This window comes from Triticum aestivum, chromosome 5A (genome assembly GCF_018294505.1).
Source record: "Triticum aestivum cultivar Chinese Spring chromosome 5A, IWGSC CS RefSeq v2.1, whole genome shotgun sequence".
NCBI classification, from domain to species: domain Eukaryota; kingdom Viridiplantae; phylum Streptophyta; class Magnoliopsida; order Poales; family Poaceae; genus Triticum; species Triticum aestivum.
This window is the reverse complement of record NC_057806.1, coordinates 208,107,058-208,119,485: the sequence shown is the minus strand read 5'-3', so window position 1 is coordinate 208,119,485 and position 12,428 is coordinate 208,107,058. Positions and strand designations below refer to the sequence as shown.

Here is a 12,428-nt window from a genome sequence, read left to right as displayed (position 1 = left end):
ATCCAAGGTGACGGTCATCTTGCCTAAAATCCCGCTAGGAAGAAGAACGAGTCCATGAAGAAGACAAGCCAACGTAGTCGAACGGATCCTCACAATCGCAACGTAACAGGAACTATCGATAAGAAGCACAACCGAAAAGAAGCAAACACACGGTAAACAACCATCACATAAACATGGCATGATGCACAATCAAGGATGATGCATGTCCATTTTAATGATTCATGGCATGGCAAAATGCACAACCAATACTACAAGTTAAGTGGAGCTCAATATGCAACGAGTTGCATATTGATGAAACACTACAACAATTATTTAGTTCTCTCCCGTTTATGTACACAACAATATTAAATGTTGTTAAACATGGCAAAAGGTGAAGCATATGAAAACTACCTATCTAGGCAAGTTTAAATGAGGCCGGAACAACAAACAACAATTTCAGTAAATCCCCACATGTGCATATAGCAATTTGATGCAAACAATAATTTTTAAGCATTTTAAATGTTGTTATCATGATGCGGATGACATATTCATGGTTGGATGCAATTTTTATGAAGATGTTGGCATGTTATAAGATATGGAGCATTTTGTCACCACGGCGGAAAGAAAGGGGTGCCACGGCAACATTCCGAAAATGATGCCATGGAAACATCTTGGTTCCGGTAGCTCATGGAGATACCGGTACAAAAGGGAGTATGGTGGGAGCGTGTCGTGCAAGGATGGTGGGGTGATCCCGGATACCGGGTTCACACGGGACGATGGCATGGCAAACAAGGAGGAACGACTAACTTTCACGGGCGGATACACAACATCTAAACATGCATCTCATACAACACACATGCATTCGTTCACGGGCGGTCGTCTCGGCGGTTATACCTTCGAAATGTGCGTTTACGAAGCGGTTCGAGTTCGTCGAGGGAGGTAGTGGAAGTAGTCGTTCCCGCGATGGTAGTAGTAGTGGTACTATCGGTTCTCGACGGTAGTGGTACATGTTTTTCTGTAGATGTCCGAGTCATCGTGGAGGTACTTGGCACAACATAGGTCCCCGAGGTCGTCATGTACATGTTTACATTGTAGTCGTACACGTCGACGGTAGTTGTTCTAGGCATCGGGCGTCGAGGTACTTGGCGGTCTTGGGATTCCAAAGATGGCGGTAGAGGAACTTAGCGCATCACCATGTAGTCATACTTGACAAATCCAAAATGCTCCTTCTCGGGATGGGTGCAACGGAGGCATCGTCTTGCGTTTTGAATCTGGGTCATGCTCGTGTAACCGTTCACATCAAAGGGAAAATGGGCTTAGTCTTGAGGTGCTCGGCCATGGGCGACGGAGCACAGAATGGACATGGAGGCAGGGCGCCTCTGGCCTTGCGGTCACGGTGGAGCTCGGTCAACGGCAACGAAGGCAGGGGCGCGCGGCTGGAGGCGCTGGGGACAACAGCACACGGCGGTAGCAGACAAGCGGGGCGAGGCGGAGGTCTGGCGGGGACGCGGCTGCAGGTGACGAAGCTCCAGGCGGAGAAGGTTCCATGGGGTGGCGGCGTCCTTGTTCGACCCTGAGAGAGAGAGAGCGCGTGATTGAGAGAGAGGAAAATAGAGGAGGACCGGAGGGCGGGAAGAAAGGGTCGGTGACCTGCGGGGTCCGGCGGCGCGGCCAGGCATGCGTGAGGAGGAGGCATCGGGCACGCTGGCGACCTGCTGGTCGGGTGCTGGTCGCGCCAGATGCTCGGGGCAGTGGAGAGGCGGCAGCGGAGCTGGCGATGGGGAGGTCCCGCGGCGCGGATGGGGCGCCATGGGAGGCGGCTTCCGGCGCGGGGGCGCTCGAGGCAGGGCAGGAACCTGCGGGGGCGACACAGATGGGCCTTGCTGCGGAGGTCCACGGGCGGAGGCGAGCGCTGGTGGTGGAAGCGGAGGAAGGGATCGAGGCCTCGGGCGAGAGGATCGTGAAGAGAAGTGTGGCGCTGAGGAACGAGGAGGAGGGGTGCGGGGGGTCGGGCTAGGTTAGCTAGGGTTCGGGAGGAGGCTGCCGGAGCTGGGCCTAGGTGGGGCCTTGGGAAAACAGGTCGAGCCTTCCTGATGGGCTTCCTTCTCCCTCTCTCTTCTCTTCTTTAAAACTCTTTCAAAAACATAAAAGCAAAGAAAGAGAAGAGAGAGAAGAAATAAGTGAACAAAAATTTGAGCATGGGGATTATTTCCCTAGACTCACAAAAATACGAGGAATTTGACAAAAATCGCCCGAGGATTTTTAGAGGAAGTAAAATCCACACGCGTTGGATTTAACTCGGCAAGTTTGAATTTCGAAACCCATTCAAATAATTTCCAAATGGGTTGAAACTGCAGGAGGTGACCCTACACACCAGATGTGATTTACGGGCAGATTTGGAACATTTATGGATAAAGTAAAATTGCAACTCAATTTTACTAAAAGGCCCCAAAGGAAGAATTGAAGTTGAGTTGGATAAAAGGAAATTCGAAGAACAGAGCAAAAGTGTTATGGGTGATTCCAAGCCAAAGGAATGGTTTAGTATAGCTCCCTAAGTATTGGGAGGATATGTTATAAAGAGAAATCACCATGTGAATTTCCTCGATTTAAATGGATCAAAGATCCATGCAATTTATTTAGTGAGTTTAAAAAAGGTTGCAAAGAAATTAATGGCATGATGACATGATGCAATGCAACAAATAAACAATTCACGCTGCAAAACGCAAATACATGGAAGGCATCTGGAGCGTCGGTCTTGGGGCGTCACACCTTCGCCCAGACATCTGGCCCCACCTATCCAGAGAGCACAGGAGCGGGCAAGTCTAGCCCGGACATCCGTCTCCTCACGAGCCGTCGGACATCCGGTCCCCAACCCGGACATCCGTCTCCCCTACGCAGCTACGGGCCAAGAGCCCATGTAAACTCTCTCCCACTTACCCCTTTGTGGCCCTAGACTATATATACTCCCCACCTCCTCTTAGTTAGGGTTAGCGTTCTGATAGCTCATTTGTGAGATAGAGCCTCGCTCATCCATCCGGATCTACTCCACCACGAGGGACCGACACCTCTTCGGAGAAGATCCACTTGGATTCAAGACCCCTAACGGGAAGACCTCAAGACCTCCTCACGGAGAAGAATCGGTTACCCTATGTATCGTCCCTTGTTGGATTTGGACTGTGTGATCTCTATGTGTACTCGGATCTAGCATATGTGTGACCATATCTTGTTGGTTTGAGTGTTTTCTCTTATATTTCCCTTCGTGTTTTCCCCTTGTGTTCTTCGTGTTCATCGTGGGACCCGCTCCTTTCGTGAAAGATCGGCCATCTAGGGTTCCACCCTACATCAATACAGCAGCTAGCGGTGGTGCAATATAAAGGGAGAGAGGTGTGAGCATACCTTTAGGTGAAGTGAACACGGGTTTGGTTACCGGACGGGTGGTCATCGGCACCGTGAGGAGTCGCGACCAGGAGGTCATGGCGGCGGCTGATACGTCTCCAACGTATCTATAATTTTTTTATTGCTCCATGCTATATTATCTACTGTTTTGGACTATATTGGGCTTTATTTTCCACTTTTATATTATTTTTGGGACTAACCTATTAACCGGAGGCCCAGCCCAGAATTGATGTTTTTTGCCTATTTCAGTGTCTCAGATAAACAGAATATCAAACGGAGTCCAAACAGAATAAAATCTTTGGAAACGTGATTTTCTCACCGAACATGATCCAGGAGACTTGGGCCCTACTGCAAGGGATCAAATAGGTGGTCACGAGGGTGGGGGGCGCCCCCCCCCCCTAGGGCGTGCCCCCTGCCTCGTGGGCCCCTCGGTGCTCCACCGACATACTCCTTCCTCCTATATATACACACGTACCCTCAAACGATCAGAACAGGAGCCAAAAACCTAATTCCACCGCCGCAACTTTTTGTATCCATGAGATCCCATTTTGGGGCCTGTTTCGGAGCTCCGCCGGAAGAGGGCCTTCATCACGGAGGGCTTCTACATCATCCTAGCCCCTCCGGTGAAGTGTGAGTAGTTTACCTCAGACCTTCGGGTCCATAGTTAGTAGCTAGATGGCTTCTTCTCTCTCTTTGAGTCTCAATACAAAGTTATCCCCCTCTCTTGTGGAGATCTATTCGATGTAATCTTCTTTTTGCGGTGTGTTTGTTGAGACCGATGAATTGTGGGTTTATGATCAAGTCTATCTATGAATAATATTTGAATCTTCTCTGAATTCTTTTATGCATGATTGGTTATCTTTGCAAGTCTCTTCGAATTATCCGTTTGGTTTGGCCGACTAGATTGGTAGTTCTTGCCATGGGAGAAGTGCTTAGCGTTGGGTTCGATCTTGTGGTGTCCTTACCTAGTGACAGAAGGGGCAGCAAGGCACGTATTGTATCGTTACCATCGAGGATAACAAGATGGGGTTTATTTCATATTGCATGAATTTATCTCTCTACATCATGTCATCTTGCTTAAAGCGTTACTCTGTTTTTAACTTAATACTCTAGATGCATGCTGGATAGCGGTCGATGAGTGGAGTAATAGTAGTAGATGCAGAATTGTTTCGATCTACTTGTCACAGACGTGATGCCTATATACATGATCAGGCCTAGATATTCTCATAATTATGCACAATTCTATCAATTGCTCAACAGTAATTTGTTCACCCACCGTAGAATACTTATGCTCCTGAGAGAAGCCACTAGTGAAACCTATGGCCCCCGGGTCTATTCTCATCATATCAATCTCCATCACTTTTATATTGTTTTGCTATTTACTTTGCTTTTACTTTTTACTTTGCATCTTTATATCAAAAATACCAAAAATATTATATCTATCAGATCTCACTCTCGTAAGTGACCGTGAAGGGCTTGACAACCCCTAATCGCGTTGGTTGCGAGTAGCTATCGCTTTGTGCAGGTACGAGGGACTTGACCGTGGGCTCCTACTGGATTGATACCTTGGTTCTCAAAAACTGAGGGAAATACTTACGCTACTCTGCTGCATCATCCCTTCTTCTTCAGGGAAAACCAACGCAAGCTCAAGACGTAGCAAGAAGGAGTTCTGGCGCCGTTGCTGGGGAGTCTACGCAAAAAGTCAATATACCAAGTACCCATCACAATCCCTATCTCTCACATTACATTATTTGCCATTTGCCTCTCATTTTCCTCTCCCCCCAATTCACCCTTGCCATTTTATTCGCCCTCTCTCTCTCTCTATCCTCCCTCTCTGTTTGCCTCTTTTGTCCGCTTGCTCTTTGTTTGCTCGTGTGCTAGTTTGCTCGCTTGTCGTTATGTCTGAAATTGGGGAAGTTATCGCCAATATGGGCGATGACAATATCATGGAAACTTCTGATGCTCCCACTAAAGAACCTACCATCTTTTATACAAAAAAATTCCGTGTTGGTAGTGGTAATATTATTGGAAGAGGAGTTATTCAAGATTTCTTTACTTGTGTCGGTGCTTTACCTTCTATGGGTAGTTCTATCCTTCACAGAACTAGTAGTCTTGCGGACGCTATTGCTATGCTTATAGTTGAACTGGAAAGACAATTCATGCACATGCATCCTTCCATACAAAGGATTTTTCTGGAATTTTCTAATATTGAGCATTCTTCTGTTAAGCGTGTCGCTACTATCTTTTTGGCTCATGAGTTTAGATTCATAATAAGAGAAGCCAAAGAAATCTTTGCGCATTATAGGGGTGGACGCTTTCCATCCTCCCATAGAGGCTATCCTCTTTGATCAAGAAGAAATCATGCATTTCCAATCTCTAGATTATGTTGGGGGAGGATAGAGAGAGAGAGAGGGCGAATAAAATGGCAAGGGTGAATTGGGGGGAGAGGAAAATGAGAGGCAAATGGCAAATAATGTAATGTGAGAGATAGGGATTGTGATGGGTACTTGGTATATTGACTTTTTGCGTAGACTCCCCAGCAACGGCGCCAGAACTCCTTCTTGCTACGTCTTGAGCTTGCGTTGGTTTTCCCTGAAGAAGAAGGGATGATGCAGCAGAGTAGCGTAAGTATTTCCCTCAGTTTTTGAGAACCAAGGTATCAATCCAGTAGGAGCCCACGGTCAAGTCCCTCGTACCTGCACAAAGCGATAGCTACTCGCAACCAACGCGATTAGGGGTTGTCAAGCCCTTCACGGTCACTTACGAGAGTGAGATCTGATAGATATAATATTTTTGGTATTTTTGATATAAAGATGCAAAGTAAAAAGTAAAAGCAAAGTAAATAGCAAAACAATATAAAAGTGATGGAGATTGATATGATGAGAATAGACCCGGGGGCCATAGGTTTCACTAGTGGCTTCTCTCAGGAGCATAAGTATTCTACGGTGGGTGAACAAATTACTGTTGAGCAATTGATAGAATTGTGCATAATTATGAGAATATCTAGGCCTGATCATGTATATAGGCATCACGTCTGTGACAAGTAGATCGAAACAATTCTGCATCTACTACTATTACTCCACTCATCGACCGCTATCCAGCATGCATCTAGAGTATTAAGTTAAAAACAGAGTAACGCTTTAAGCAAGATGACATGATGTAGAGAGATAAATTCATGCAATATGAAATAAACCCCATCTTGTTATCCTCGATGGTAACGATACAATACGTGCCTTGCTGCCCCTTCTGTCACTAGGTAAGGACACCACAAGATCGAACCCAAAGCTAAGCACTTCTCCCATTGCAAGAAAGATCAATCTAGTAGGCCAAACCAAACTGATAATTCGAAGAGACTTGCAAAGATAACCAATCATCCATAAAAGAATTCAGAGAAGATTCAAATATTTTTCATAGATAAACTTGATCATAAACCCACAATTCATCGGTCTCAACAAACACACCGCAAAAGAAGATTACATCGAATAGATCTCCACAAGAGAGGGGGAGAACTTTGTATTGAGATCCAAAAAGAGAGAAGAAGCCATCTAGCTAATAACTATGGACTCGTAGGTCTGAGGTAAACTACTCACACTTCATCGGAGAGGCTATGGTGTTGATGTAGAAGCCCTCCATGATCGATGCCCCCTCCGGCAGAGCTCCGGAACAGGCCCCAAGATGGGATCTCGTGGATACAGAAAGTCCGGCGGTGGAATTAGGGTTTTGGCTCCGTATCTGATCGTTTGGGGGTGCGTAGGTATATATAGGAGGAAGAAGTACGTTGGTGGAGCAACAGGGGGCCCACGAGGGTGGAGGGCGCGCCTCGGGGGTAGGCGTGCCCCCCTACCTCGTGGCCTCCCTGTTGGTTGCTTGACGTAGGGTCCAAGTCTCCTGGGTCTTGTTCGTTCCAAAAATCATGTTCCCGAAGGTTTTATTCCGTTTGGACTCCGTTTAATATTCCTTTTCTTCGAAACCCTAAAATAGGCAAAAAAAACAGCAATTCTGGGCTGGGCCTCCGGTTAGTAGGTTAGTCCCACAAATAATATAAAAGTGTATAATAAAGCCCAATAATGTCCAAAACAGTAGATTATATAGCATGGAGCAATCAAAAATTATAGATACGTTGGACATATCAACAGCTCACAATCGTCGCATCTAACGTAGGTATTAAACAGGGGTTTAGTCTTCTAAAGGTCAATAAAATCTTCAAAGTCACAAACTCTTCAAGTCTTGTTCATGTCTCCGATGGCTTCTTCCGATCATGCTTGTCCTTCTCAAGTTCTGTTGCCAGATCACCTCTGTTGATGTGAAGTCCCTTGTGACGTCCTTCAATATTCTAGAGTTGCATTCCAAACTTCTGGTTTCAACATCCTTGGCATGAACCATGTGCTACTGTCCTTAAGTTCCCAACGAATCTCCGGTATCTCGAGGTTTTGCTCCTTCAGCTTGGCTACTTTCAGCTTCTGGGTCCTGAGTTCTTCACGAAATGCTTCCTTATTAAATAAGGCTTCCAGAAGGTCGACCTTAAAATTCTTGATGTAATACTCCAGATCCTGGTGATACACCAGCTAAGGTTAAAACTTCATCTTTTGCTGATAGGTGCTCCATTAGCCCTTTTTTCATCCAAACCTTCCGAAGAAGTGGATGCTTAACTCAGCACGGTGACAATAGCATAAGCGGGCGATAACATCATGGTAGCCGTGTTTCTGCTCTTGTCATTTCCATGAGCTATCATTCCATAGTTGATATCCCACGCCTTAGGGTTTTCTTGACAAAACTTTGAGTTCTGATGCTCCATGTTTCGGTCTTTCCCGACACACCTTGATCTCGGTTATTGACAACTTCAATAGTCTGACAAGTTCCATAAGGGTAGCCTTCCTAGGTCAGACCAATCTAGAATTTCTTCAGAGCCTTCCAATTCTCCTACTCTTCGGAGTCTCCAACCATTGTAGTTTCCATTATACTACACGGTGAAATCCTCTTCATTCCGAAGTGGTCTTAGTTGTCCGGTATCTTGTACTTCTTGGAGTGATCTCATTAGCCGAATCTTCGTGCGGTTAAAAGAGGAAAAGGGTACAGTCTAACTATAAGGGAATATATGAATAAGCTCAGAAGAGAAGAGAGGTAAAATATCTTTTTGAAAAAGAAGTTGTAGAGAAAAACTTTCCTATGGGCTTGCCAGTTTCTAGGGGTCACGTCCTACAGTCAACATGTGCTCTCATACTATAACACCCACGATGCGGCTATATCTCCCACGTGTCGGGACACGACTTAGAGGCATAGTCGCATGGTAGGTTTGTCGCAAGAGGGGTAATCTTCACACAATCCCATGTACTGAGTAAGAAAGGGATAAAGAGTTGGCTTACAATCGCCACTTCACATAAATACAAGTTAAACATACATCATCAAGAATACAATCAAGGTCCGACTATAGAACCAAAATAAAAAGAAGACAACCCCAATTGCTAGATCCCCGATCGTCCCAACTGGGCTCCACTACTGATCAAAAGGAAAACAAAACAAAACATAACAACGATCAAGATCTTCATCGAGCTCCCACTTGAGCTGGGTTGCGCCACCTGCACTGGCATCATCGGCACCTGCAACTGTTTGGAAGTATCTGTGAGCCACGAGGACTCAGCAATCTCACACCCGCGAGATCAAGACTATTTAAACTTATGGGTAGGAAAGGGTAGTGAGGTGGAGCTGTAGCAAGCACTAAGCATATATGGTGGCTAATATACACAAATAAGAGTGAGAACAGAAGCAACGCAGCGGTCGTGAACTAGAAGTGATCAAGAAGTGATCCTGAAACTACTTGCATTCAACCATAACACAAGAACCGTGTTCACTTCCCGGACTCCACTTACAAGAAACCATCACGGCTACACATGCGGTTGATTTATTTTAATTAAGTTAAGTGTCAAGTTCTCTACAACCGGATATTAAAAAATTCCCATCTGCCACATAACCGCGGGCACGGCTTTCAAAAGTTCAAAACCCTGCAGGGGTGTCCCAACTTAGCCCATCACAAGCTCTCACGGTCAATGAAGAATATTCCTTCTCCCAGGAAGACCTGATCAGACTCGGAATCCTGGTTACAAGACATTTCGACAGTGGTAAAACAAGACCAGCAAAGCCACCCGATGTGCCGACAATCCCGATAGGAGTTGCACATATCTCGTTCTCAGGGCAACACCAGATAGGTCAAGCTACGAGTAAATCTAGCCCTCGAGTTGCCCCGAGGTGGCCCCGCAGACTGCCCGATTCGGACCAACACTTAGACAAGCATTGGCCCGGGGGGTTAAAATAAAGATGACCCTCGGGAGCACGACTCCCAAGGGAAAAGTAGGTGGTGGTGAGGCAAATGGTAAAACCAAGGTTGGGCCTTGCTGGAGGAGTTTTATTCAAAGTGAACTGTCAAGGGGTTTCCATAACACCCAACCGCGTTAGGAACACAAAATCAAGGAACATAACACCGGTATGACGGAAACAAAGGCGGCAAGAGTGGAACAAAATACCAGGCATAGGGTCAAGCCTTCCACCCTTTACCAAGTATATAGGTGCATTAAAGTAAATAAGATATAATAATGATATCCCAACAATACCCATGTTCCAACATGGAACAAACTTCATATTCACCTGCAACTAGCAATGCTATATGAGGGGCTGAGCAAAGCGGTAACATAGCCAAACAACGGTTTGCTAGGACAGGAGGGTTAGAGGCTTGACATGGCAATATGGGAGGCATGATATAGCAAGTGGTAGGTAGCGCGACATAGCAATAGAACGAACAACTAGCAAGCAAAGATAGAAGTGATTTCGAGGGTATGGTTATCTTGCCTGAAATCCCGCAAGGAAGAAGAACGAGTCCATGAAGAAGACAAACGGATGAAGTCGAACGAATCCTCACAAACGCGATGTTATCAGAACTAACCCGAAGAAGCAACACCGGAAAGAAGCAAACGACATAGTAAACAACCACCACATAAACATGGCATGATGCACAACCAAGTATGATGCATGTCCAGTTTAAGGAGGCATGGCATGGCAAAGTGCACAAATAATACTACAAATCAAGTGGAGCTCAGTATGCAACGAGTTAAATATTGATGGAACACCACATGACTTATTTAGTTCTCTCCCGTTTATGTACTCAACAATATTAAATGTTGGTTAGCATGGCAAGAGGTGAAGCATATGAAAACTAGCTATCTAGGCAAGTTTAAATGAGGCCGGAACAACAAGCAACAAGTCCGAAAAATCCTCATGTGCAAATTATGGATTTGGTACTGTTCTGCCCTAAACCATATTTTTGAGTTGTTAACCATGCAAAGTAAAGCCACCATGTTAAACTATGCATTTTTCTACCCCATTTACAAGAAAGTTTATTAAATTTGGAGCTACGGTTATTTAGTTATGAATTAAATCATTTTAGCATGTTATTAAACCAAATTTAATCAAACAGCATTTTAAACATGTTAAACATGGATGAAAGTGGCATATTATTAAACTAGATGAAATTCTAAGCATTTTTCATATATAAAGTTTTTACATATGATGCATTATTTATGAGTTATTAAATGCATGAAGTAAAGGGGGTTTTCTGCAAAACTGGTAACTCTGGATAAATAGGAAAAACGTTCTATGAGAAAAAAAACATGAAACGGGCCGAAACTGAAAGGTACTCTGGGGCGGATGGGCTGCTCACCATGGGCCTAGGCCCAATCGGTGGATAGGTAGGTCGGCCTTGGTGGTGCTGGGCTTGGAGGCGGTTGAGGCCTGGTCCACACGAGCGCAGTCAACAGAGCTGGCTGGCGACCCGATGGGTGCGGATGAGCGGGAAGAGTGCTCCAGCTCGATGCAGAAGATGAAAACGACAGGTTCAGGGGGCAAGCGGCGCAGCTGGTCTCCGGTGGCGCAGCGCGGAGCCCTGGAGGCGGGGACAAGGCCGGAGACACGAGCAGAGGACGGCGGGGACGGATGGTCCTGGCCGGAGACGAGACCGAGCGCGAGCAGGGGAACTTAGCGCGACTCCGGCGATACGAGGCAGAGCAGCGGCGCCCTGGAACTTGTGGGAGACGGCGAAGGCAAGGGGGGTCTTGCTGGATCCAAGGCGGAGCGAGGGATTGGCGCTCGAGACGGGCAGGAGGGCACCGTCCTCGTTAGGAACCATTGAAGACGACGGCGACAGGGACTATGGCAGGCGACGGTGCAGCTTGGGCGGCAGAGCATGCGCGGAGGGGCGGCGCGGCGGTGCTGGTACTGCTGGTCCGGCGAGAAGATCCTCGGGTGCGGCCGGGCAACGACCATGGCGGTCCCTATGAGAGAGAGAGAGACAGAGAGAGAGATGTGAGAGGAGGGATTAGAGGCAGGGAAGGAGAAGGAAAGGAGCAGGGGAGGAGCCGCGACGGGGTCGGCCTGCAGGTCATTGGTGGTGGTGCTCCGGTGGCCGGCTGGTCAAGTGAATTGCTCAGGGACGAGCGAGCAGAGGGATGCAGGAGGAGGCAGCGAGCGCCTACGGGATTGAGTGGAGGAGGAAAACGAGGAGAAGGGGATCAAGGAAGATCCCGAGATGTGATTTAAGTTGTGGCGGCGACAAGGGGAAGGATGGGACAAGATCCCTAGGAATTAGGGTTGCTGGTTTAAATAGTGAGTAGGTTAGCTTAGGGACTAAACGGACCCTCCGATTTAGATCGGATGCTCGAGATAAATAGCTTAGGGGAGCCCAACAAAGAATCGGAGATGTTTTGTAGATGTTTGGGGATGATCCGAATCCAACGGTGACGACTGCCCGGGTCAGGTCCGGGACAGCTTTCGGACGCGCGCGCGAGGAGGAACGCGGGCTGACAAGAGAGCTTAGGTTAGGCCTGGCGGTAGGTGGAGGACTGTTTAGATGGTCTAGGGAGGAAAGAGAGAGAAAGTCCGGTAACAGTTTTCAGAGACCGAAAACATCCGACGATTAGATCGATTATAATGCCGCTATAGTTAATCGTTGGGGCGTCAAGGGCTCTGAATACGATGAAATTTGGCAGGCGGCCTACTGACAACATAAC

The 12,428-nt window shown here is 46.8% G+C and overlaps 1 protein-coding gene across 1 annotated transcript; it reads right to left on the bottom strand.

Annotated features, from left to right (window-relative positions):
- Positions 1-762: 762 nt before the first annotated feature.
- Positions 763-11,685, bottom strand: LOC123101273 (uncharacterized). The gene is made up of 3 exons (XM_044522796.1): positions 11,571-11,685; positions 1,630-2,034; positions 763-1,552 (listed from the first exon to the last, which is right to left on the bottom strand). The coding sequence occupies exons 1-3, from the start codon at positions 11,683-11,685 to the stop codon at positions 1,371-1,373; spliced, it is 702 nt and encodes a 233-aa protein (XP_044378731.1). The 3' UTR covers positions 763-1,370.
- Between the last annotated feature and the right edge of the window lie 743 nt (positions 11,686-12,428).

Coding starts and splice junctions, on each gene's coding strand:
- LOC123101273 (XM_044522796.1), bottom strand. CDS start 11,685: ATGGTCGTTGCCCGGCCGCACCCGAGGATCTTCTCGCCGGACCAGCAG. Junction 2,035..11,570: donor CTGCACCGTCGCCTGCCATA/GTCCCTGTCGCC, acceptor GGCCCCACCTAG/GCCCAGCTCCGGCAGCCTCC. Junction 1,553..1,629: donor CGCGCCGCCGGACCCCGCAG/GTCACCGACCCT, acceptor TCTCTCTCTCAG/GGTCGAACAAGGACGCCGCC.